The following is a 27,925-nucleotide window of genomic DNA, read 5'->3' as shown; positions in this document are numbered from 1 at the left end:
GAAAACGTTTGTCCCCTTTTCAACATTGTTGGGTATACGCCTGCGCACTAATTGCTCTTGAATGACGAATCCATGTTCGTATCCATAGTGACAGCCGCGGCTGCATCGTGGGACTGATAACAAGGCCTCTCGTGAAGCCGCTTTGTTGGATCAAATGTTGATGATGCATTGAAACTGTTTTCCCACCCCAGCAGTCAACATTGTTCAACAAAATCGAACGGATGTTGAAAACAGGGTTCGTATACTTTTTCAGACCAAAAATTCAAGGACTTTTCAAGGAATTTCAAGGGCCAAATTTGGAAATTTCAAGGACCTCTTTGTTATTTACGTCGAAGAATTTACCCATGGAAATAGTCTGACAGTACAATTCTTGGTCATTTCCCATAACGAACATGCGTGAAAATAATGCAAAGGCACTGGTAACCATTCTCAACCCCACAGCTCGTCCGTTTGTATGACAAGACTTGAGTGGCTGATTATTTTAATTTACTGCACTTTTCAAAGATTAAAAATGTGGGGCAGAAATAATTCAAGGACTTTCAAGGACCAGGAATGAAGAGCAGAGATTTTCAAGGACTTTCAAGGCCTTGAAAATGTACTCTCGATATTCAAGGGTTTTCAAGATGCGTACGAACCCTGTGAAAAGCAAATGAGACCAACTCCCATACCCAGATCCACAATAAATTTGACGCAAACAAATAAAATATTGGGAAACAACCGGATACAAAACTTCAAATAAAAAACTTATATTCTTGCGCTCAACTTGAGCTACATACCATTCATACACTAACATCAAATTTTTAACTTAAATCTTCAGACTTTTGTTTAGAAATTTGGTCCTCATTTGGAGTATTCAATTCAATCTGAAATCCTTTCGGTTTATATTAATTCGAGTCCTGATTCAAACGTTGTAAAAATACTTTGGCGCGCTGGTTTAAGTCAGTTGCAATAACAGAAAAGTTTCTGAACCAGTACCTTGTCTGCTGTTAAAAAAATATATAAATTTCACTCCATTGTGGTTATTTGAGCCTTCGGAATAAAATCTTACAGAAGATGTTAACAACTAATCCTGAAATACTACAGGCTCTTCTCGCCAGTCACATCAAAAGATATTTATGACGAAAAAAATCGCCTTCTTTCCGTATTTCTGAGATTTCGAATTTCAATATCCACTTTACGAACATGTATTAAAGAACTTGAAAACAGCCTGCTTTCGAATTTATCTTATCCACAAGCAGAAAATGCCTAGTGCACTTAAGTTAGAAAGATGCAAAATAGAAAAGAATGTTAAAACCGTGGTTGAGAAAATAACCAGATGTAGACTTAAAAACAAATTATGCTCTTGTGAAGTTATAAAAAAATAAGTTTGAAATTTATTCCCGTTGTTTATTCTTGAAAACTCAAACGTCGTTCGCTTTCTTGGGAAGCCTTCATCGGAGTGAGATCAACCAGTGCATCGCCAGCCTGTAAATAACAGTCAAAACCTCAAAGAATTGCAAAAAACAGGGAAAAAACCCGGAATACTCAGTAAGCTAACTGAAAAACCGACGACTTCAAAGTAATACATATGATTCGTTTAATGGTTCATTTCTTTCACACTCTTCACAGATAAAAGGTGGACTGACCAGAATTTAATTGAATTTTAGAATTTAATTAGCATAGATGAAATACTGTGATCATCAATAATCATTGCATTTCGCAACGAGTGCAAAGATGCCACCAGTTACTTCTTCAAAGCGAATTTAAGTGCAAACATTGCCAGTAATGGTAATTAATTTAAATAATTTAAAGGAGGTCATGTTATCTTAGCAACAACCATTTCAGGTTAAATTCTATTGTAAAACACTCGCTTTCACTTTTCTTCGTTTATTGACTTTTTCCAACCGGCATTAAACTCGCCAGGCCGGGAGGAAGCCTTGTGATGACTATTTCCAGGACTAACCGAGTTTCAACTGCGAACGGTTGCCATGGTTTCCAACGAGGAATTTACCGTCTATCTCAAAGAACAAGATCATGACCTAATTTTCAAGAACAAAAACACTGAACCCACGGAATTACTTTCAAAACGAGGCTTCCGAGAGACGACAAACTAAAACATTGAAACTGCAAATCTACCTTTGGAGTTGTGCATTCTTGACTAAGGCACCACTGTATAAAGCATCTGCAAACAAAGGACAAGAGAAAAATTAAATTCCTCGCATTTCTTGCGTAAAAGCCAAAAATTATCGCATTGCGACGTTTCGATGGAAACGAAAAATGAATTTCCGTACTGTCTCAGCTGTAAGTTCCTTGAGCGAAGGAAATCTTGAATATGCACTCATTAATTTTCTCCAAATAATTAGCTTCCTTAAGTGAGGTTTTGATTCTCGCTCTTACGAACGCAATTTTAGCAATTGCGTAGAGACGCCTGAAAAATTCAGGACCTCAACGGGGTTTGAATTCGTGACCTCGCGATACCTGTGCGACGCTGTAATCAATTGACGCTAACGTTACTTGGGAGCTGGTCATTTGTGGGTTCTAATGTTCCCGTGATGAATGAATCAACGATGAAATGATATATGAAATGAATCCATGTATTGATATATAGATTCATTCACCACGGAAACGTTACAACCCACCAATGACCAGCTCCCAACGTCAGTGGTTTCATAGCTCAGTTGATTAGAGCGTCGCACCGGTATCGCGAGGTCACGGGTTCAAACCCCGTTGAAGTCCCGAACTTTTCAGGCTTCTCTTCGCAATTGCTAAAATTGCGTTCGTAACTGCGAGGATCATAGCTTCACTTGATTTCATATCCGCAGTTCAATATATGGATTCATTTCATATATCATTTCATCGTTACTTAGCTTTTTGTTGAAAAGAAACCAGGTATTTTTTTACTGAAAGAGATGCTACATGTTAACCCCAGGGAACGAAAAGAGACTATAGTTTTTCGATGTTGACTCGGGGATACTCGGAAAAAATCCGCGTGCTCCTCGGAGAATCGTAATCCTAGTGCTCCTATATCGCATCCGAAGGTCGTAGGTTCGCCTCCCGCAATGGAGTACTCGGCTTTTCTCCGAGTATCCCCGAGTCAACATAGACTGAAAAACAAATCTCTCCATTGACCGAATTCAAAAATGGCCGCCAACAAATTGTTCTTTTGTCTTTGTGTTAATTAGGCTAACTAGCCTCGTTTTACAGCCCAAATTCTTTCAATTTTACGCGTGTGAACGAGGCTAGTTAGGCTAATTAACGCAAAGACAAAAGAATAATTTGTTGGCCGCCATTTTTGCATTCGGTCAATAACAATCCATTTGTAAGTGAAAAAATGTCAAGAGAGAAAGATCAAGACATCCACTCTGAGAACATACAGTAAATTTATTGCTACTATATTCTACAAAGATGGAAAGTGCTTTGACAAGATACGAGTTAAAAACAAACACTGCAATAACTGCGTCATTGTGTTTTAATGTTCTTTGAACAGATTTGTAAGCCGAGATTAAGAAGGCTAAAGATGGAAACTGAAAACTGACGTTAATGATTGGTTAAAAAAAAATCGAATTGAAAGTTGTCATCTTTGGAGTTGCAAAAGCCACCTACCACTCATACATTGGTAAAAAGATACTGAATAGAAAGACGAAGTTAAGATGAGGGTTATGCGGCCCAATGCCCTTTTGCCCTCTTTTCACCAACATATTTAGTTCTAAAACCATGATAGCAGCCGGCGATATCGCCGATCGAACACTGTACTAACCGCTTTGCTTTTTCCAAGCACTGAGGATCATTCTTTCGAAAATAAACACGAAGCTGTTGTTCAGCAAACATCTCTGGCAGCATTTTACTGACCTGCGTTGTCAGTCAAAGAAAAACGATGCAAAAGATAAATCTCCAAAAACCTTCTTACCGAGTTGGAAGGCTGTGTTGTACGTATTGGCTCACGACTTGACTTAAATCTGTAGGCCAAGTACAACGCACAAGAACCATAAATTACAGTTGTAGTACCTAAAACAGTCAGGACTCAGACAACATGACTGGCTCCAGGTCATTAAATTAAGTGGGAAAGCACATCTTGGGATTCTTAAAGATTTGTAATTGTTGCGTTTTAATAATTGGTTTCATCTACTCTGATTGGCCATGAAAATTTGGTTTCATCGAACGAGTTGATAAAGATTTGCGTTAGTCTTTCGTCATTCGGGAGGACGAGGAGGAGAAAGAGTACGAGTTTTCCGTTCTGAGCATGCGTACTTCGAAAAATGTCGGCTCCCAAACCTTATGCGCATGCTCAGTACGGAAAACTCGTACTCCGATCTAAAGGTTTCTATTAGGGACTTTAAGATATACGACGACGACGACGGTTGACGAAAACGTCACTTCAAAAGATAACTTGGCTCTATCTTAAAGTGCCTATCACCTCAACACACTTTTCCACTTTATTTATTCTCCGAAATCGTCCCAAATACATGGTGTTGTTTATAGAACCTTTTGACTGAAATTTCACTTTTTTATTGGCTTTAAAAAACGGGAAAAGTTCTTTGAAAACAGCGATGCAAATTAATTTGTGACGTCAACCCGGTATCGAACCCATTCCCTTTCATTGCTCGGTTATTAATCACGGTATGACCACTTTTCCCGTTTTTCAAAGCCAATGAAAGAGTGAAATTTCAATCTAAATGTTCTAAAAACAACACCATGTATTTGGGATGATTTCGGAGAATAAATATATTGGAAAAGTGTGTTGAGGTGATAGGCACTTAAAGTCTTTCGCGATTATTCAGTTTTGTTCACCTCGTACAAGATGGGCGAAGTGTCCTAAAAATAAATTGGTACAAGCGGTTTCTGAGTGAAAACAGAGAATGAAAGATTCCCTGTTGCACGCTTACGTTGTCGTCAAAACCTCAATTTTGATGATTTCACGTCGTCGCTATGCAGAGGACCGAAAAAATACTGGCTAAAATCCGTGCTGCAAGTGCAGCACGATTATTTATGCTCTTATAACCAATGATATTATTGTTTTGTGGCGTTGTTGTAGTCGTAGCCGTCGTCGTTTTTTAAATTCCCTATTAAGATCTACGACAGCCACGTAGACGAAAACGTCACCTCAAAATATAACTTTTCTTTATCTACGTCTATCGCGATTATTCCATCTCGTTCACGTCCTACAATAGAGGTTTTGCATGGCATGAACAATGCAAATGTTTTGCATTAGAAAGAACATTTGTACCCACAGGAAAATGAATCTATTGTTCCTGCCATGCAACATGGCTGCCGTGCAAAACCTCTGCAGAGAGCTTTATCACAGACAACGGCGACGGCAACGAGAACGTCACAAATTTGCATATTTAGTGGGCAAAAACAATGCCTTTGCACGCTCTGCACGTGAGTTTTTTCCTTTTTTCATTTCTTTGCCGTCGTCAGCAAAACAACAACGTGAAATAACTAAATTTGAGGTTTTATGAACAACGTCAGCACTTGAGGATACATTTTAATTTAAGCGCCGCTCATAACGATTTCATTCCTCAGGAACTGCTACACCTTTGTCATATTAAAAAACTTGGAATAGTCGTGAAGTGATTACAATAATGAGAATTTATGTTTTGAGATGACATTCTCGTTGCCGTTCCCGTCGTCGTTGCTAAAGCTCCCTAATGTGGGGAAAGTATCTCTGAAATAAATTGCTGCGAGCGGTTTCAGAGAGAATTGTTGCATGCTGTTGTATTTGGTGATTTCACGTCGTTGTTTAAGCACAGAACAGCAAAAATATGAGCTGAAATGCGTGCCGCACGTTCAGCACGATTACATTTCCTCTTTTAACCAATGATAGAGCGGTTTTGAAATGAGTGTCGTAAAACCAAAACCATAGTAATTACTTTAACCAATCAAAAAGGACGGAAACAATCCAGTAAGCCAATCAAAACTCGAAGTAATTACACGTAGCCGACACAAAAGGCGGGAAAATATGCACGCCCGAGCCACAATTGGTTTTGGTTTCACTTCTGATTGGTTGAAAAAGTAGCGCGAAAACTTTGAACCAATCACTGAATGAAGTAGATGCAAAACCAAAGTAATTAGCTAATTACTTTCGACACTCAATTGAAAACCGCTCTATCATTGTTTTGCGAAACCTTTCTTACGGCGGTGGTTAATTTACCTTTATCAATTCGTGCTTCACTCTCTCGTGGCGGAACAGCGGTCAATTATTTTATATCTTTTATTTCTCTATCTATTTATGTTCATTTGCATAGCGCTTACCTCGTCTTTCCGCACAATCTGGGGCTTGTCTGGATCACTCTTTCCGTAAAAGCGCAACTCATCGATCGGATTTCTATCGCGCATTCCATAATCGAAGTTGATAATCTGAAAGGTAGAACATAAATGGATTAGTGGGCAATACATGAAAGAAAGGTAAGGGTCACGTCCTCCTTCAGTTCCTTTTGTTCCACCACACGATCACAGTAAGCTTCTGCGATGACAGAGCTCGCGACATCATCACCACCACCACCACCACCGCAATAATAACTTTATTTAAGTCTAAAACTTAAATATCAAAGCTCTACTAATTAGGGAGACAATAAATCAGAATATTAAACCCAACCATTGGTTTCTGATGGGAAGGAAAACTAGGAGAAATCATAGAAAAAACTCCCGGCGGAGCGGAGTATAGAACCAATAGACTCAACCCACAGAATTATGAAGACGAGACACCAGGCCGCTTCGTGCGAAGGTGAGTGGTCTCAACCATGTGACTTCATTTTAAGCTTTTCAAACTAACCTCAATGATAAAATCAGCTGGTTCAATTTGTGGCCCACCTTCGACAGAATTTCCTATTTCTTCAGTAATTTCAGGAATCTCTTCCTATTCAAATACAGAATCGCATTTCGTAAGTGATACCTTCTGTTGAGGACAACTAGTAATTCATTTCAATTTCATGCTAGATGCTTGGTGTTGTACCTTGTCTCGATGTTTCTTCAGGATTGTTTGCCCAATGCACTTGTAAAGATCTCGCTTTTCTATGCGTTGTAAAATCGAACGTGCCTTGAAAGGAACAGTTGACTATCAGTAATGGAAAATATACTATCGTCTTAGTAACCGAACGCGAGGGCCGTACTGGGGAATAATAGGGAGCTTACGAAGCGAGGACGACGACGGCTACGAGGACTTAATTTAAAAATACAAGTTCGCGTTATTCATATCACTACGAAACTATTTCGTGTCGTTTCGCGGTAAAAATGTGTAGTAACTGTCGAGGAATTAACCTGGTATGAGTGGGTTGGAAGCGTAGAGAGAGAACTGAAAATTCATCGTCATGTGCTTACGTCCTGCACAGAACCTTGAACTTGGTCATTTCACGTCGTCATTTGGGAGATGACGGCCAAGAAATGTACCAAAATGTAAAACGCACGTGCAAGGCATGCAGTGCCATTGTTTTTGCTCACTAAACCTATTGTTTTGTAGCGTCGTCGTTGCCATCGGCGTCGTGGTTTCGTAAGCTCCCTAATATTGGCCCGAGGTCGTGGCAGTGCGCTATAGTCCTGCCATTGACATCAAACAGGTAGAATCGTTAAAGCTATTAGGGATTACGTTTCGGAATAACTCTAGGTTTACAGTACATATAAAGAACAAGTTACTAGAAGCTCATATGTGTCTTTTTGTTATTAGGAGCCTAAAGAAAGAAGGCTATTGCCAGGATGATATAGACCATCATTCCTACCTAAGCTTACTTAGGGGGCTCAGTGTTTACGCTGCCTCTACACCTGAGCTCACTACTGTTCAGAAATTTCTTTGCCGTTGTTACAAGCGAAAGTATATTTCCTATTTTATAGATATTTTAAAGTTATTAGACAAATCAGACAGTACTATTACTAATAAAGCTCGAAATGCTGGCCATCCTCTTCATAGCTTATTGCCAAGAGTCAAGGAATCCTCTTTAAGACTTAAAAGTACTAGCAGTCTTCTACCTAGAATAAATACCAAGCGATTTAAATCATCTTTTGTAAATAGGCTTTTTTTCCAAGCATAATTTATTTATCAAATAGTTTCATTTTTAATGTATATTAGGTTATATATTGTAGATCATTAGTATGTATTTTTACTGATTAATAAAGACATCATCATTATTATCATCATCATCATCATCAATCATGTGATATCTTTGGATCACCCTTGATAACGACACAAGACAGGAGTGTTGTAAAAAGAAGTCTTTGAAGCTACAGTATAATTCTGTTAACCAGAGTAGTATCAAATAATTATGCCTGATAGTTAACGTGGTTTCAGCGTGAACCTTAAGGACGGTGCCTACTATTGTTATTGCGCTCACGTGCTGCGCATCTCGAGATACTAGGATTTCCTATGGGTGGTGCTTATTAATACCGGGATATTTTTTGCGCGGTTCAAAACTATGCGGAGAAAGCAGAACTTAGCAAGTGCTCTTGGTATCCAAAAGAAAATTGGGGATAACCATGCATTTTTCAGAGATAATTAAGCTTCAGTTTGGAATAGAACGCCATAAATTGCTCTGTATTTTAAACCTTTTTACAAATATTATTGATTAACAGACCTTTTTGCAGATATGGCGGCCATTTTGATTTCTATTGTTTCGAAAGACATATGGGATACTCAGGGGCAAATTAACGTGTATTTGCCCCCTGAGTATAGGCGCTATATAAATATTTATTTATTATTATTATTATTATGGACATCCCATAATAGCTATTCGAAACAACAGAAATCAAAATAGCCGCCGTATCGGTAAAAGGGTCTATTATCTTCGAAAAATGCGTGGTTACCCCCAATTTCCTTTTTGGATTTCAGTAACACCTGTCAAAATCTGCTTTTCACGCATATTCAGTAAACCGCGCAAAAATACCTTTGAATTAGTAGGCACCATCCTTAACTTGCACTACAACGACCTCTTCATCATTACACCAGAATTGCAGGGCTGGCTCAAAACCAACATTTTGAGCAATCTCGTTCCCAGGGTCTCCGTTGTCATTGAGATGAGACAAGCGACAAGAGACGCTGGGAACGAGGTTGCATTTTGAATTCATTTAATTTGTGTTAATTTGTTGATTTTTGGTTCCCAGCGTCCCCAACTAGTGCTCCAGCGCTAAGATGAGACACCAGAATAAAGTTCCTTTCCTTTCCTTTCCCATGGTACTCAAAATAAAGGAATTTAAGTATGACTCCAAACCTCGAATAACTTACTAATCCGTTAGTAATTTAGCAAGGGTTGCTGTATAGTTAATCTCGCAAGGAGTCTCCTAGAGGACACCTTTCACCAGCACATGTACTGGATGTAAGATAACCATTGTTTCGTAACAGCTATGAGTCCTTTGGGCTTTAAAAAAAAAAATCACAGTACCTCTTCCAAGTCTGGATCGGATGAACTAAGTATCTGGTAATAAACGTGATCAGTGAGATTTGTATATGCTTCCATATCATCGATTGAGTCCGAGATTGACAGCAGCTTCCTGCAATAGTAGTAGTAGTAGTCTTTTATTTCACTGATAACAATAATTAATACATAAAGTGTTACATTGCTTATAACTATTAAATACTTAAAAAAGCGCGAAATACACATTACCGGTAATTACCAATAGCTAAATTGTAATGAAAACTAAGTCTGTTAAGAAAAGCATTTTTAAAACGCTCAGTATTACAAATCGGAAATGTAGGCTTGACTTGCCTAAGCTTAAGGGTAGCAGGGTTTATCCTAGGAAGGAAGTGATGTAAAGGATGACCTTCCCACTCGCTTAATTTCTTGAAAATATCTTTATCGGACTTTTGTAAGCAAAAGCCCTTTTCACGGTTAGTTTTTCTCATTTGCATTACAATGTAATCTAGCATGTATGTGAGGCAATTTCGGGCTATTTTGTAGTTTTAACCCGAAATTGCCTCGCATCCTCGTAATATTACATCGTGATGCAAATGAGAAAAACTAATTGTGAAAAGGGCTATTAATAATGGAAACAGGAGAGGATGTATATCTTCGTTTATGACAACGATCAAGGAAACCTTGTATGGTATTAAGTTCTGGTGGAGATGAACCATATACAACTGATATTCCGTACATAAGCTTAGGCAAAATTAAAGTGCTGAATAAGTTGTCCAACTCGGCTTGACAATACCCTTCCTTCCTTAGAGTTCTTAAAATGTATGAGTTCCTTAGCTGCGCCCAACTTATTCTTGACATGAATAGAGAACCTACAATTATCCTGAAATGTAACCCCTAAGATACATAGTTCTGGATGTTGTGCGATATTCTGTACTGTCTCTAGTACATTATTGTAGCCTTTCTCTCGGAAAACCATTTCTTTACATTTAGAGAAATTACATTTCATACCATTATTGATTGACCATTCTATAAAGTTGTTAACTACATGAATTGCAGTACTACTACCACATTCCTTCCAAACAGGAATACCGTAATTAGAGTGGAATCATCTGCATACTGTACTTGAACAACAAAGAATTAGACTCTGGATCTGTTTGCAGATCATTTATGAATATATTAAAGGGGCTAGGTCACGCTATTCTGGGTAATTTTGTTTAATTTTGTTAATTATGAGCTCTAAACGTCAAATTGGCATAGCAAGAGTCTTTAATTTGCAAAATCAAGGACACATAACTACTTAGAATGAATATCAAGCTGTGGAAATGACAATTTTATATAAACTGATATAAATTTGAAAAAAGGTGGGCCGACGTTTTTCAAATTTACCCAAATTCAATCCATTTCAATCCTTTCCAGTTTTGTCCATCCACGTCTCTTCTTGGCTTCCCTGTGTTTTGTTAGAGTTCTTCTACAGTTTTGAACAGTTATTTTGATATCTTAGTTAATTCTATGACCATTCGATCAGTGCTGAAATTGCCTAAAATAGCGTGACCTAGCCCTTTAAATATCCTCGCGTGGTGCCTTTTTCACACCGAGCCAATCACAAGTGATGCTATTGCAGACAACCCGTTGTCTCCTATCAGTAAGAAAGCTTACCAATTAAAAATATATGGATTAAGCGGTAGGAGTTTAAGTTTGTAAAATAACAGATCGTGTTTAACAGTGTCAAAGGCCTTATTAAAATCCATTGCAAGCACCTTCACTGCATTGCACCCCTTTTGATCCAAAGACTTAAGAATTTCATGTTGCTTTGTTAACAGAGCGTCAATACAACTGCCACCTTCTCTATAAGCAAACTGTGTGGGGCTCAAGCTACTCTCGACAATGATTGTTCTTAACATAAGACTTATAAACAACCTTTTCGAATGCTCTAGCAACAACTGGGGTTATGTTGGTACTCTTCCACGAACTCGGCCATACATGTACATGGGTTTCAAGGGACAGGTTCCATATTTTAGCTACCACAGGAGTAAGAAATTCAGCATGGTCCTTCCATATCCAAAAAGGGATCTGATCTGGACCGGTGGCTGTCTGCTTTAAAGCTAGGAGTGACCTGCATTTCGTTTACGCGTGGTATTTCAGCATCATATGGAACTGATATGGGCTCTGGTTTATGATAAACATTATCAGTGCACAATTGACCGAAAAAAGCAGTTGAGATCCCTAATTTTCCGCTTCACTTAGTGTACAATGAGAAGAAGTTTTATAACTGCAGATGGCATTTGTTATTTTCCACCACTCTCGACTTCCGATACCATTAGCAGAATTTAAACGAACTCTATTATCCAATAGAGAATATTATGCAATAAAAACACCATCTGTTACAATAGCAAGCAAATAGTGTGCACGAATCAAAGTCATTACACTTCGAACTGCACTAGGCTAAATGTACTTACCCGTCCAATCCTTTCAGCCGAATTTTTTTGTCCGCCTTTAACAGAGCTTCTGTTATCCTATAAAAAAACCATAAACAGATCAAGATTTAGGTTGAGCGAACTACTTGGTCAATTCTCCTGAAGTTTTGTTGCTTGGTCATTATCTGCGTCATGATGACATTGCACCTCCTGTTTAAAGCACTGACTTTTAACAATCAATTCAAAGTTAATTACAGTATTTTTGTAATAAGCTACAAATTACTACTTTCTGGGATTTGGTCAAAGCAGTAAACAGTTTATTAAATCAACTATTTGACTTGACTTTAATTGTTAATTGTTAATTTCAGTTGACAGTGTCCCCAATTAGTGCTCCAGAGCTAGAACAACTACATTGTACATTGTAGACACTTAAATTTCCTATCCCTTTCAAATGTACAAGGTGAGAGCCATAGACGCAAAATTTGAAAATGAACTTCAAAGAACTTGGAAGATAGAATAATTATTTAAAACGTTTTATTAATGTAAATACTTTGTTTATAGTGCATTTACAGCTTTAAATTGGGCATAATGACCTACATGTATGTAAATTACTTCACTTTAAGTGAATTGGCCACTGGTCTATAAAACACAATCTGGCCGCATGGCAGTGCTCAAGTCGAAGCAATAAATTGTATTAGAAAACAATTCTGAGAGATAAATGTAAATGCACAACATAATAATAATGTTTAACACTCAGAAAAACTATTGAAGGCAAGTCAAGAGCATCAAAACATTTATTAAGTGGTTGATGATTAACAGTACAAAATTTTTAAATGCCTTTTAACAATGTGGCAAAAGGAATTTCTAAAGACAAGCAATGATAATGAATATTACATGTATTTCAGAGCAGCTATCACAAGTATCACCAACCATGCCATTAATACCACTTACATATGCTCAATAATGTTTGAAGTTTTGTGCTGATAAGCACGTCTAAACAGGCTGTTTCTTGTGTGGAACATGTCGTAGATATTACCAGCTTCCTTGTCTCGTACACAAATTTGAAGTTTCCCTTTGACAGAAATAACCCTTGCAAATTTCATGTAACGCCTGCAAAGTTCAACAAATTTCGACTTGTACAGTAGATAACTCATTGTAACAATATACGTACACTGTACTCAACTGCGGGAGATACATTTGTTACTTCTCATAATTGATGAGTTCACTGATCTAGTTTATCAGCATTACATCAGCAGTGGGAATAAGTGGCAAATGTTGTAAAGCTAAAAATTAACTTGTTTTAGCATGAAGTCCAAAAATGCATGTGAAAATGGGAATTAATTTTAATAAAAGAGTACATGTAGGTTTATTACTCTTTAAAAAATTAATGATGCTTCATCTACATCAACCAGCATTCTTTGGTCAACAACTCCAAAATGTAATAGTTGTGCCTTATTGTACCCAGACTTACATGTATAATGTTGATTATAAATGCTGATCTACAAAACAATGGCATTTAGGGTCCTTCCTGAGGGGTTCCCCATTGATTGCTTCTGGGCAGGAGTATCTACAGCTGTATCATTTTCTCAATATTGATTGTAAACTGCAAAACATGCAGTCTGGCCCTAGCCCTCCAACTAGCAATGTAAACAATAATTGATTAGTTCAGTCTGAAAGAGGCACGGTGGCCTCATGGTTAGTGCGCTTGACTCCGGATCGAGTGGTCCGGGTTCGGGGCCTGGCCGGGGACATTGTGTTGTGTTCTTGGGCAAGACACTTTACTCTCCACCCAGGTGTATAAATGGGTACCGGTGTAATGCTGGGGGTAACCCTGCGATGGACTAGCATCCCATCCAGGGGGGAGCATAAATACTCCTAGTCGCTTCATGCTACGGAAACCGGAGATAAGCGCCAGCCTTAATGGGCCTTCAGGCTCGTAACAGAGACTTTTCAGTCTGAAAGACAGGGACAGGAATGAGTAATAAGACAATAATAATAAACTAGTTATAGCTGTCGCTAAAGTGCCAACGAGCCAAGCTTGCGTGATCTGGCGGCTGCAAACATCACGCGGCGTACTCGTGCGGCACTCTCATTGGTTATCGCTACGGTCAATATTTGATCGCTGTGGTCTACATTACAGCTTTTGGTCTACATTACAATTAAATTTGAAGCGCTTCTGAGATTTCGTCCGCCTAAACATCTTCTCGCGGCTCTATAAGCTGCCGCCTCGCCAGGTTCAGAAGGCCTGACTCGTTGGCAATAAATTTCTGACAGTTCACATTCAACCCTTTTCGAAAGAACCTTGACCGTAAATAACTAGTTATAGCTGTCGCTAAAGTGCCAACGAGCCAAGCTTGCGTGATCTGGCGGCTGCAAACATCACGCGGCGTACTCGTGCGGCACTCTCATTGGTTATCGCTACGGTCAACATTTCAACGCTTTGGTCTACATTACAGCTTTTGGTCTACATTACAATTAAATTTGAAGCGCTTCTGAGATTTCGTCCGCCTAAAAGTCTTCTCGCGGCTCTATAAGCTGCCGCCTCGCCAGGCCTTCTGTCTTCAGAAGGCCTGACTCGTTGGCAATTATTGTCTTATTTCTCATTATTAGTGTACAAGAACTTCACTTTACAGTGTACTCAACTCACTTGTGATCAAAGCTGTTACTGATACCAAGATTGTGGCAGTCCCGAGAGAAATAATCAAACTTGTCCACGTCTATTCCTGTTCTTTTGTTGGCAACAATCTTTGAATTGAAAGCAAGAATGAATCTTTAACCGCACAACTTATATATTAGTCCTTATTGCCCCCAATGGGGCATAGGGCCGCAACCGCACAACTTAAATTGCATAAAATTAATAATCATTACTAATGTTAACGCCTTTGCTGATGGTGATTACAAATGTATTCTTTATTGTAAGTCTCGGAGAAGGCCTCTGAGTTATCCAACTATAAATGTTCTTTACCTCGTACAAATATCTTTTTCCAGCTTCTCGTCCTCTGAATGGCCAATCCTGTCAGAGAAAGTAAGAGCTGCTCGACAAGTACAGAATAAAATGAAAGTGGTTTACATACAAAATAATTGTCTAATGGCATCCTCTCCAAAATGTCATTGACAGATAAGATTTACCTGTAATTATAAATCATCTGCACTCAGTTTAGTTAAGCAGTTTCTGATGTGTTGCCATGATAACCTCTCGCCAATTCCCTGCCTTTGCCAATCGCCTCATTTGCTATAATTATGGCAACTCTCCTCCATTCGTGTAATTGACAAGTTAAAAACATATTAAATATATTTTACATTTCTTTGCGTGAAACCCTAAATAAAACCTTCAGACAAAGTCCTAGAATCCCCACCCCTTTCATATGAGAGTCCCCCTGGGTCCCCTGCAGGGTGCTTATTCAAGTTTTGAGGTTGTCAGACAGCTGTTTCTTTTTAAATAATATTATGCTTTATGATAAAAATAAAATGTGGAAACTCACACAGTAATCAGTACACAAGAGTTACCTGAGATCCAGCTGCATCCAAAGCGGTTCCAGCAATCAGCTCTTTAATAAATATCACATCCTTTTCTTCTAGATTGTATTTGCTAAAGCTTGGTAATAGATTATTTACTTTTATCATATGATCAAACATCTTCACTGATGCTTCTTCATGCTGTTCATGGAAGAAAAATAATCATAACTTTTGTACTTTGCACAATGGTTTGCATCTTATAGTACACTGTTGGTATAAACCATGATAAAATGTTTTTTCTTCGTACGAAACAGTCAGTTTAAGGCCATTCCACATGATTTCACATGTAACATAATCTGTGACTTTGCACGTGACGGCCGGTGGTCGCACGAATTTCGATTCTTTCTCAAAAAAAAAAAAGCATTAAATTTGGAACATGGAGTTTGGCATTTCTTGGTTATAGTTTAAAAAAAGAGTTGTTACTTCTGCTCTGACAGCGGTAAAGCGCGGCCGGCGAAGCGGTGTAATTTACTTTTGTATGAACCTGGGAATCGCAGTTTATGTGACAGTTCATGCAAATTTAATATTTTTACAATTTTTTGTGGCTGCGCCTGCTTGGCTAAAATACATTTAGGCTATGGTTGTTTTTCCCCAGTATATGAAATAACGAAATAAGAAAAAAGGAAAGATATCATGTTATTTGTTGTTGTTTTAGAAACAGAGCAATCCCTGTTTAGTTCGTGACAAACCATTGCGTGCCCTAAACAAATAACGCTGTGACTGGTGCTTCGACCGAATCCACAAAAAGCTCATTCCACTATTAAAACATTTTACTGATAATATAAGAAAAAAATACATAAGTTCTGTCCTGTAGCAATGATTTTCGTCCATATCAAGATGACTTGCTCAAAAAAAAATTGATACCTTTTGGGTTGCGGTGGTTTAATTGTTTCACGGCAGTTTTCACAAAAGCTCCACGAGAATCAAGCAGCATTGATTCACGTTTTGAAAATTCATTTTTAACCCAACTAACCAGTAAAAACGTTTACCTGTATTAGACCCAAACGTTTTTACATAAAACTGCCGCAATCTTTACTTTTTCACTTTTAAACCTGAAAACACTGGTGGCATTGCCACTTTTCTCATCTTTCTCAAGTATGGCGTGAAAAATTTGACGGGTTGCGGGTTTTTCTTGCACTAGCGAGTTTGACGATCACCAGACCAGTAGCAGCAATGTTATGTTGAGAGAAAGATGGATGAAGATCTTCCTGCGTTGCTGATCTCAGATAATTACTTAAATAAATAATTAATTAATTCGGGCGACCAACTTGGAGGGCTGGGCACCCCAGCTGAAATGCTTGGGAGCCCAAAGGGCTCCCCAAAATTTTCCTTTGAGCACAGCCTTGATTTTCATACTGAAGTTATTATATTTTTTTCAAATATAGGAGTAAAAAGCTATATAGGTACCTTCCATTTACTATTTGGCCTGGCAGCTGGTATAAACATTGCATCAAACATGTGTGAGAAAGGACCATGACCTATACACATGTAAGCAAACAAAAAGAACTTTAAGTTAGTAGTTTTAGTTCAGGTAATTGAGAAATACTGTACACTAAAAAATAAAATGGACATGCTGATGCAAAAATTGTTAAACAGTCATGCATAGGTAGGCCAATTGAAATCACTCTAAGCAAAATTAATAGGAAACTGATGACAGAGATTCCTAAGAGTGACTTGATAAAAATACAAGGTGCCTGCTCATTGCAGAATATATAGATCCTCTGAAAATGTTAGTCAAAATACTTCTTTTCACAGACACATTTCCATATTAATATTTAACATTTCAGGCTGATACATGTATACTCTGAGCAAAATTAAAATAATTTATTGGGAATTATGAAGTTTTTTCCCATCAGTCAGCACAGGTGTCTGTGATTCCCACAAAACAACACCTTCAAGTCATTATAATTATATAATTTATTAATTATTGTTAATTATGTAATGATAAACAAACATCTTTAGAACTCTGTGTTTACCCAAGTCATGACAAAGTCCAGCTATTTTGATGCAAAGTATGTCCTCATCTGTAATTCCCAATTCGGGCTGTCTTTTTTGTAGACCTCTCACGAGTTTTCCAGCTAAGTGGCATGTGCTGATGGAAAACAAAAAAATGAAAGGTGAATTTTGAAAAAAACAATCACCCCAATAATAGGGAGTTTGTAACTTGGGCGTGTGTCTTGCAACACTCTGCATTGTTCAAGATGGCGAATACGGTGAAAGAAAAGACACGCAGAACAGTACTTAAAACAATGCCTTTATTCATTTCCAGTATTGATAAATTCTAGTGATAATTCCGTACAATAACAAATACTCAATTTGTTAACGCATCAAATGACTTTTAACCTATGTTGAGAATAATTTGCAATCTTCTGAGTCACTTCGATCAATGGCCAAAATTCAGCTGTGATCACCCCTTTCTCAAGCGGCCATTTTCACCGGCAGCCTGCGTTTAGTGACATCCCTGTAACTGACAAAGGCTTGATTGCTCCTAATTAATTGAGATTAAGATTAGGATTCAGATTAAGATTGAGATTAGAAGAAAGGCCTAAAACGATTATGTCATCTTAAATCCAACCTTTGTCGGTTAGTATTCAACACATGGTGGGGTCATACATGGTGTTTTGTGTTTTTTTTTCACTGTTTAGCTGTTTCATGGTTTAGTAATGTCATGATTTGTCAATCAACTAAAGAGGCATACGGTGTATAGGGATCTGTGGCCTGTTTCTCAAAAGTCCCGAAAGTTTTCGGGCCTATTTCGGTTGCCACAATTCCCTTTATATCTTCGCAATGCCGAGGTTCCAAGCCATCAAACTTTGCAATCCTCTTACTTTTTCTTATGTTAAAAACATGTTAAAGGATCAGCTTTTCAAAATAAGCAGATTACAGTTTGACGACTGGCTTTTCGGGCCCGAAAAGTTCTCGGGACTTTCGAGAAACAGGCCCCTGATCTGTTAAAATTCATGCAATAAAAAGGCCCTTCAGGGAAGCCTATCAATCTTACCCGATGCAATGTTCAAATCTATTGTGTGCAGCTCCAGGAAAAACATAGTAACATCCACCTACAGAAAAGAATGGTCAACATTTAATCTTACAAAAAATTCACACTTTGACCTCAACATTATAATCATAAATTGAAAAGATAAAAGCAAATACACGTATAATCAACAAACAAAATATCAACGGAAGTAGAGAACAAAAGAGGTCACCATGATAAAAACATTTTTAGCTCAAAATGGTGAGAGGATAAAATTTTCTCCATAAAAACATTGAACATTTCAGTGGTTTTAATAAGTACCAACACGAAACGAAAAGCATTGGCTACTTCAATCAGAGAAGCCGGCTACTTTTTTTCCATACAAAAGAGCAGAAGCAGAAGGGTACCATTATAAGCTCCTGATTAAGGACAGATTCTTTCAAATGGCAAGCTATCGGACACCTCTAGAGAAAGGGGCCGTTAGGCCTCTTTGTTCATAGAGTCGGTTATTCTACTCAAACCAGCCACCAACTTGCAGGGGTTTGTCAGAAATCTCTCTCACTGCCGGCTACTCTGCCTTGATTTTCACTCAAACCCTTGTAAAAAGAGAAGAATAACTGCTGCTTACATTGATTAGTCCAGGTGTTGGTGGGACCGCTGTATCCCAGGGATCAGCGGTACTGAGTGAGTTGCAGGGAAGAAGTGTCGAACGTTTCATAGTAAAGATCGTTGTGTTATCGGAGAGTTGTTATTCCTGTTCTTTCGATGGTAATTGTTGGTCAACACAGGTATCTACTTCTAAAGTTATTGAAACCCCTGACTTGAAGTTTTTTTGAAGTACCTGAACATTTACAGACACATTTGTTTGACTGTGTGGTTGTCGTATCTTGATCACAGTTAATGTTTAACGATTGATTACGTAAGAGTTATGACTAGTTTAGCAACGTGATCGAGTTTATATCAGTTGCAGTTAGTACAGTGTATGTATAACATGTACGCTTAGTACATTTATCAGATTATTGGAATAAATAGCAATCAAACACAACATTGGCGACGAGGATAAACCAAAATGTCCGATGGTGAACAGGACCCACCGCCTGCTTCAACTTCTTCCACTTCTTCAGGCACTTCAACTACGACAAATTCAACCGCAGCAGCCACTGCCGCTACGCCTCGAAGTGGATTACCGCCATTTCAGCCGTTCGACCCCTCTTCAGATCCTTCCACGGTTGGACAACGATGGGTGCGTCGATTTGAAAACCTTCTCCTAAGTCTACGAGAATTTGACCCGACTATTCGTCGAGGCCTATTGCTTACATACGTAGGCGATGCAACAAACGATGTTTTCGACATCTTACCCGACACTGGCACAACCTACGAATCTGCCGTCACTGCTCTCAACCAGCACTTTGACACCATGCAAAATAAAGACCTGGCAGTCTTCGAGTTCCGAGAACTCAGGCAAGAAATCAACGAAACGCTCAACGACTTCTACCGTCGATTGAAAACAAAAGCGTCCGATTGCAGTTTCACCAACACGGATAACGAAATCCGAACCCAAATTATCCACAAGACAAGGGACAAACGTCTTCGCCGACGAGCCCTACGAGAAAGCTTCACCTTACAAGAGCTCCTCAATCATGGGAGATCGCTTGAACGCACCGACGAGCAAGCTAAAAAGCTCGAAGGCGAAAATTCTCAATCGCCATCACTACCAGTAAATGCAGTGGAAACACAGTCACGTTTTCCACACGGCAACTCACGTGTTGTCGGAAATGGTTTACGCAACAATCGTCGAAAACAAGATGGCTCACATAACGGCTAACATAACAATCGAAGAAAGCAAAAACCGCCTTCGCGACCAAAACAATCAACCACGACTTGCAGAAATTGCGGTGGTCGTTTTCCACACAAAGGCGGAATGCGTTCGTGTCCAGCTCAAGGAACAGAATGTCACAAATGCCACAAACTCCATCATTTCGCCAAATTTTGTCTGTCAAGTAAACCGCAAGCACATGGCGTCCAACACGTGACGGGTGAAGTCACACAACCCGAACTCTCTTCAAGTGAGACAGATGATGAATATCTATTCACCATCCATAACACAGGCAAACATCCCGAAACCACCGTAATAATCCATGGCGTACCAGTGAAAGTCATCGTGGATTCTGGCGCTTCCGTAAACGTGCTCAATCACGCAATTGTGGATCGCATCAAAGAAAAAAATGCCAACTTCCGGTTAACACCCTCATCTGTTAAAATCCATGCCTATGGCACCGAGCAGCCCTTAGACATCGCTGGTCAGTTCACCGCATCTATTTCTACCTCTAGCGGAAAATCAACAGAAGCGATTTTCTTCGTTTCTAACAGCAAATCCAGATGTTTCCTCGGTTTTGATTCATCAACAGCACTTGATCTTCTGAGCGTCAATCTCAACAATATCACGATACAACATGAGGACTCTCAAGTTCACACAATCCTCACTAAACACTGCAAGTTGTTCATGGGAACAGGAAATCTGAAAAACACCCAAGTGAAGCTGGAAATCGATGAAAGTGTCACCCCAGTGGCTCAACCGCCCAGAAGAATTCCTCACAGCATGAAATCAAAGGTCAACTCCAAACTTGAGGAAATGCGCAATGAAGGCATCATTGAAAAAGTCCAAGGAGCCACACCCTGGTTATCGCCCCTTATAGCCATCCCTAAGAAAAATGGAGATGTTCGTTTGGTTCTAGACATGCGAATGCCAAACACCGCCCTCACACGGCGCAGGGTACAAATCCCCACAGTTAACGAAATCCTCCAACAAATGGAAGGTGCAACCATATTCTCCGAAGTTGATCTCTCCCAAGGTTACCTGCAACTTACATTGGCCGAAGAATCACGCTATATCACTGCCTTTTCTACACCTGATAATGGCCCGCATCGTTTCACTCGCCTCATAATGGGTGCCTCCCCATCAGGAGAACATTTTCACGAAATCATCCATGATCTAATCAGAGAAATTCCAGGAACCGCCAACATCTCAGACAACATTTGGATATGGTCACGTGACAAGACCACACACCTAAATCAGCTAGACCAACTTCTCACCAAACTGGAAGACAGTGGCATCACTCTTAAGCTACCTAAATGCTCCTTTGCTGTGCCACAGATTAACGTCTTCGGACACATCGTCTCAGCCAATGGCATCCAGCCCGATGAGAAGAAAATCAAAGCCATAGCGGAAGCCCCCCATCCTATCAATGCATCAGAAGTTCGATCATTCCTCGGTCTCACAAACTATTGCTCGCGATACATTCAAGATTACAGTACACTCACGTTTCCCCTCCGGCAGCTAACAAAAGCCAACACCTCATTTGAATGGCACGACGAACACGAAACAGCATTCCAGAATTTGAAACAGGCACTCACCAGCTTCCCCATCCTAGCTCATTACAGCTTAAACGCGAAAACACGGGTGGTAGTAGATGCCTCACCCTGGGCAGTTGGTGCAGTTCTCCTCCAAGAACAGACTGACAAATCCTTCCGTCCAGTCGCTTATGGAAGTAGGTCCCTTACCGACACCGAGAGAAAGTATGGCCAAATCGAAAAAGAAGCCCTGGCAATTGTCTTTGGTTGCGAACATTTTCACATGTACCTTTTTGGCAGAGAATTTGAATTGGAAACTGATCACCGTCCCCTAGAACACATCTATGCAGCTAAACCAACCAACACAAGCAAGCCTCAACCAGCCAGAATAGAACGTTGGCGTCTCCGTTTGCAAGAGTACGACTTTAAAGTGGTATACAGACCGGGAAAAACTAACCTAGCAGACCCGCTTTCCCGCCTCGCAAATCAACATCCAAGAAGCAACATGGAAAGTTGCGCTGACCGTTACGTCAATTACATGACAAACCACCTCGCTCCTAGAGCAATGAGCGTCGAAGAGATCCAAAAAGCATCATTAGAAGACCAAGAGTTACGCGCAGTCCGAGAATTACTCACCAGTAACCAAGTCTACAAAATGGCCACACCCTACAAAACTATTGCCGATGAACTGTGCATCACGGACCATAGTATCCTTCTTCGTGGAACTCGTATTGTGCTCCCCACTACACTCAGAGAACAAGCAATTACGTTGGCCCACGAAGACCACGCAGGAATGACGAGATGCAAACAGCGCCTGCGAGCCAAACTCTGGTGGCCTAACATGGACAAAGAAATAGAAGATCACATCAAATCTTGTCATGCATGCCAGACAACAGCGAGACCCCCACGGCCAGAGCCAATGCAACCGACAGAGCTGCCTAATCAACCTTGGCTTAAACTTGCCCTGGACATCTGTGGTCCCTTCCCAACAGGAGAATATGTAGCAGTCCTCACTGATTATTATTCTCGTTGGCCCTCTGTCAAGATCCTCAAGTCAGTTACATCAACTTCTCTTCTGAATTGGCTTGATGCAGTCTTCGCTGAGCATGGCTATCCTGAAGAAATCAAGACAGACAACGCATCATATTTCACATCTGCCCAGTTCAAAGAAACCCTTGCATCCTGGGGAGTAAAAGCCACAACAGTCACAGAGTATTGGCCACAAGCCAACGGTCAGGTAGAACGATTCAACAAGGTCCTCGAGAAACACATTCAAACAGCTACCATCGAAGGTAAAGATTGGAGAAAAACTCTCCCAACAATGCTGTTAAACTATCGTACCACCCCACATCGCATGACTGGCGAAACCCCAGCCAAACTGCTAATGCAAAGGGAACTTCGAACAAAGTTACCAAGTGTACCAGCAAAGAAGAACACAAAGGATTCCATCGTCCGCTCCAAAGATGCCAAAGAAAAGGACAAGGCAAAAGCATATGCTGACCGCAAACGTCACGCCTCTCACAGAAACCTCAAGATAGGTGATAGTCACACAACGGCACACCAACAAATATTCCACGAAGTTCCACAGGAATCCCATGAAAATCGTAAAGATCCATGGTACTCAAATCATCATTGAAGATGGTCACGGAACACAGCACAGGCGAAATATATCACATGTAAAGTTATTCGTCCAGCGGGAAAGGAAACAAAGTCAAGTGGACACTCCAGATTTAGATGACGACGACATCACAATTCACCGCCATCATACAACCACAGCCACACCACCCTGTGGAGTCACTAGGCAACCACAAGCCCCAACATCTCACAGTTCTACTCCAATTCCAGGACAACCAGCGCCTAGAAGATCTGCAAGACAAAGGTCTACACCAGCCTACCTTAAAGACTACGTAGCGACATGAGAAAAAAGGAGAACTTTGATCTTTGTTTTATTTGTTTCTGTTTGAACATTGATTTTAATCATGATTGAACAATAAGTGGAACATTGAATATTGAAAATCAAAACATTGAGATTAATATCGAACACTGAACATTGAGAAAATCGAATATTGAGAATCTAATTCGTAATAATCATTCAATGGAATTACAGTTGAACACTGGTCAGATTCACCTGAACACTTACTAATCTCTAGGATAATTAAAGTACTAAGATAAGGGAGGAATGTCGTATCTTGATCACAGTTAATGTTTAACGATTGATTACGTAAGAGTTATGACTAGTTTAGCAACGTGATCGAGTTTATATCAGTTGCAGTTAGTACAGTGTATGTATAACATGTACGCGTAGTACATTTATCAGATTATTGGAATAAATAGCAATCAAACACAACAGTGGTAGCTTCTTCCTATGGGCAATACAAATGTTGCTAAATGAATGTTTAAAATGTATTAGTGCTTTTCAATGCATTCTTTCTAAGTACAACATGTAAGGTATAAAGATTCTACCAAACTTCTGTCAAACAAGTTCTTTGATGTGCTTTATTGTATTATCATGATGCCGTTATGCATGATGAGGTATCTTGTTTCATCACTTGTTTAAAACCAATTATTAGTTTGATGCCATTCGCCAGACTTGCCTGGTCCATACATTGATAATATTACAATCTCACCTAACTGTTTTATATTTCTCAGTCTTTGGAACTGTGGAGTATCTATAATTTTGACGCAAAGAGGATGAACTTCAATATGCCCATGAATGCTGTCATTAAAAACCTGGAAAGGAACAAAAACACTTGAGAAAAGACTGTTACATTCCATAATGGCTGGCTTCCCTTGAAAACAACTGATTTTGTTTGATTAAGGAGCGGGGAAGCATTGATAGGGGAGGCATTGATGGTGCTGCCAGTTAATGATAATTATTTCAGAATAAAGTCACATAAAAATTAATTAATTATTGTGAGGTTAGCTAGGTAGTCATGCTTTGGAAAAGCACAATAATATTTTCCTTTTGGCAAAGAAAAACCACCTTTTGATGCTATTCCAAATGTGCTCCAAACTAAATGTAATGTTTGGTGTGTCCAATATTTATACTCTGACACGATCACAGTCGTTGCAATAGTAGCGTCAGTTTGTTGTGACCATTAGTACATGTACATTGGCACTGGACCAAACATCAGTTTGGGACACATTTGAAAGAGCATCAAAACGAAGTTTTTCCTTGCCAAAATGACTTAAGTTATTGGTAAACTGTGTATCAAATCAAAGCAAATCAAATGAATTTAAAACTGTACAACACCTTCAAGTCATAGTACCAGAGAGAAACAACTTGGAGCAGAGTGGAGAACCAATAAACTCAACCCACTCTTGATGTTGGGAATGGGAATTGAACCCAGGTCACATTGATGTGAGGCGAGGACTCTCACCACTGTGTCATCATTGAAAGACGAATCAACAAATTTCCAAGTAGAAGACATCTTCAGTGGTACAGTAGGCAACACCTGAATCTGACAATAACCTCTTTCAAGATTGTGATTATGTCAGTTAATCCTTTGACACCCAAATGGGCCTAAACCGGCCAGACTTAGTATTTTACTCTGCCTAACGCCAGACGATTTTACTTGTCAATGGGGAACCCCTGAAAGTCAATGGGTTAACTTAAGGTCATTCACACCAGCCCTAATGTTATTGTCCCTGCACAAGTACCTTGTTACTGTGATGGTCCTTTAAGCTTGTTGTATCTTTGAGATAAATGATATCAAAACTCATTAGGATTTAAACATGCATTCCATGTGAACTTGATGTAGCTTAGAACATTTCCATTATAAAAAAGGGTGAGTTATAAGCCTTGGTAGACAACATTTAATTTAATATTATTCAAGAGGCTATAATAAAAATTGCCAAAAGAATAATGCAGAAGCCAAACATTTCAATAACATTTGGAATAAAACTTACATGTATTTTCATGGCTACGAAAGTTGTGAACCATTGTTCACAACTTACTAATACTGCTTTGTTTAAAACGGCTAGCTTCATTAATGATAAAGTCATTTAGTTTTTACATAATCAATAAACTAATGAAATCTTGAGGGTACTGTTGCCCTAGTTTTGACTGCAAGACGCCTGTACATAAAAATGTATGGCAGAGACTAAGCACAATGACCGCCACTCCAAGGAAAACCCACTGACCCTGCTCTAGGACCTGATAGAACGGACCACTCCATGAACCTTGTGGATTACCTCTCCATTAGTTAACCAATATATAAGGGTTAGTTCGTTATAATTTATAAGGGTGACAACATACAAGATTTTTTTTGCACCATGTGTACGTATTTGCATGATCACCTTCAGATGCCATCTGAAGAGAGGCAGTGTGGCCCAGTGGTTAGGGCGCTTGCCTTGAGATCTGGAGATCCTGGGTTCAAGACCCGCTCTGACTAGAGTTCGGAGAGAATGCTCAGTGATTCCAAATCAACCGTCAAGGAGGAAAACCGGTTCTCAAAAGATGTTACGACTAGCACCGTTGCATGACTTCGGCCCGAGAGATCCGTTTTAATTGTAGTTAAATTATTTTGCAAATCGATTTGTGCATGAGAGCGCCTGTAGATACTCCAGTTTGTTTGACAGGGGAAAACAATTTCCACAAATAAAACAATCTTACCCACCTAAAATCAATACAACATCGTTAAAATTGCTCCAAAATTATTAAAACTGTTGCACTGAATAGCCATAACTGTAATTACATTTTCAGGAATGTTCAATGACAGATTTCATTGTTTCCCACAGGACGCAGTCTCAGATTGGCGGCCAAAACTAGTCTGATGAGAAATCTGAACTGTTTCTATGCATGGAAGTGAGGGTCTGGCGTTGTGTACTTTTTTCCCTCCTCAACGGTTGGTATGAAATGGCTGAACGCTCTCTCCAAACTTGAAAAGAAAATTCCTCTGGCACCCAGGGCACTTAACAAGCAGCTTCATTAGCATGTTATGTGTTAGAGAAGTTTACTCATGACGCAAACATATTCACAAGCACAACAGAATGGAAGCTTCTTTTCTCTTGTGATCGTGCTCAGTTGCTTGTCTAATTGCATTGTGCATGTAAACTGGGACAACCAAAAAAAGGTCATACAAGTTGCCAGTGTACAAGTCATGTACTCAGTTCTTATGTATAGCGTTGCTGTTTTCAAAATGGCAGAAAGAGGCTGTAATGCACCGATCAAATCGAAACTTGAACATACCCCCCCTCCCCCCCCCCCCGGGCATTTGAAAATCTTCTGTGCCCGGGGAGTGGGAAATTTGACCTTGGCCTGCTTGGGGTGGGGAAAATCGAACCGGAAGTGTCAGGTTTCAAATGGTTTTTTTTTTGGGCGCCGAAGTCGCTAACAGCTATAAAACAGGTGTTTGGACGAGACGGGTGTTTAAGGAAGAGATGTAGCATTTGTGAGCGATTGGCTTATAAAAGAGGTCTTCAAAAGGTCTTTATTAAAGACAGGAGGAGCTGACGACGATTGTTCTTTAGTAGGGTATGACAGACAAATCCGATGATAGGGTAAGGCCTTTGAACCCCCTTTTGGCCCGGGGGGGGGGGAATTTGAACGATCCAATCTCCAAAAGTTCAAGTGCCCGGGCGGGGGGATGTTGAAGTTTCGAGTTGATCGCGCATAAGACATTACCCTCTGCTGTACAATAAATCAAATCATGCGATTTCAAAGATAAAAACAAACAATTGAGAGTAGAGTTTGTAAACAGTTTAGTTAATCCTGGACCACATGCATATGGAAGTCGTCATTTGCAACCACATACAAAAATTAAGCTTGCAGAGTAAGCTTACATGTACGTTTATTTTACGCTTAGCTTACGCTGTGTGCAGCTTGCTCAAATTCAAGATGAATGGTGCAGTCTTAGCAAATGTGAATATGCTTGCAAAGCCCGGTCGAACTTCTAGAAAATGTGGTTGGAATCTCTCTTCATTTCTTAATTGGCATTTTCCCGCCATAATAGCACAGTAAACTTAGGTCGGTTTTAATTTATTCGAATTCATAAATTGTTTACAGCTCAACCCTGCTAACAACGCGTTAAGACTCCAATGGAATCTGAAATTCACACATGGAAACTAAATCAAGTTGTTCAATTCCTCCTTGGGGACAGGAAGTTTCAGAAACTCCATACTCACTTATGAACTCGACGTCATCCTCAAAGCGGACGCCATTTTGTCTCGGTCTCTTTGGACTCGGGGTCCTTAATCCTCTCCCGTCTGGTGGACTTACAGTTGCGACTTTTCTTTTCCGACTTTGGTGCTGCATTGCCAAACGTGGCAGTAAAATAAAATGGCAGAACGAGGGAAAGTCAAATATTTTGTTAGTGTTCAGCTGATAAATAACATACAAGGATATAAACTAA

The 27,925-nt window shown here is 39.5% G+C and overlaps 1 protein-coding gene across 1 annotated transcript; it reads right to left on the bottom strand.

Annotated features, from left to right (window-relative positions):
• Nucleotides 1-722: 722 nt before the first annotated feature.
• On the bottom strand, nucleotides 723-27,925 carry LOC138018985 (deoxynucleoside triphosphate triphosphohydrolase SAMHD1-like). Its single transcript, XM_068865659.1, has 18 exons — nucleotides 27,699-27,925; nucleotides 25,233-25,267; nucleotides 24,200-24,302; nucleotides 18,249-18,306; nucleotides 17,224-17,339; nucleotides 16,655-16,725; nucleotides 15,239-15,388; nucleotides 14,697-14,744; nucleotides 14,379-14,476; nucleotides 12,683-12,841; nucleotides 11,774-11,830; nucleotides 9,345-9,453; nucleotides 6,932-7,015; nucleotides 6,752-6,835; nucleotides 6,232-6,336; nucleotides 3,737-3,828; nucleotides 2,116-2,161; nucleotides 723-1,464 (listed from the first exon to the last, which is right to left on the bottom strand). Exons 1-18 carry the CDS (start codon nucleotides 27,826-27,828, stop codon nucleotides 1,387-1,389), a joined length of 1,623 nt encoding a protein of 540 aa, XP_068721760.1. The 5' UTR covers nucleotides 27,829-27,925; the 3' UTR covers nucleotides 723-1,386.

The sequence above is a fragment of the Montipora capricornis genome, chromosome 10 (genome assembly GCF_036669925.1).
Source record: "Montipora capricornis isolate CH-2021 chromosome 10, ASM3666992v2, whole genome shotgun sequence".
Lineage (NCBI taxonomy): Eukaryota > Metazoa > Cnidaria > Anthozoa > Scleractinia > Acroporidae > Montipora > Montipora capricornis.
Note: the sequence above shows the minus strand (reverse complement) of the source record. Positions and strands in the feature narration are given on the sequence as shown.

Bases quoted from the DNA above. Each gene is read 5' to 3' on its own strand.
- LOC138018985 (XM_068865659.1), bottom strand. From the start codon at position 27,828: ATGCAGCACCAAAGTCGGAAAAGAAAAGTCGCAACTGTAAGTCCACCA. The intron at 12,842-14,378 runs GTGAGTTGAGTA...TGAACTTTGCAG, and splicing joins AGTAACAGCTTTGATCACAA to GCGTTACATGAAATTTGCAA. The intron at 7,016-9,344 runs GTACTGTGATTT...GTTCCTTTCAAG, and splicing joins CCGATCCAGACTTGGAAGAG to GCACGTTCGATTTTACAACG.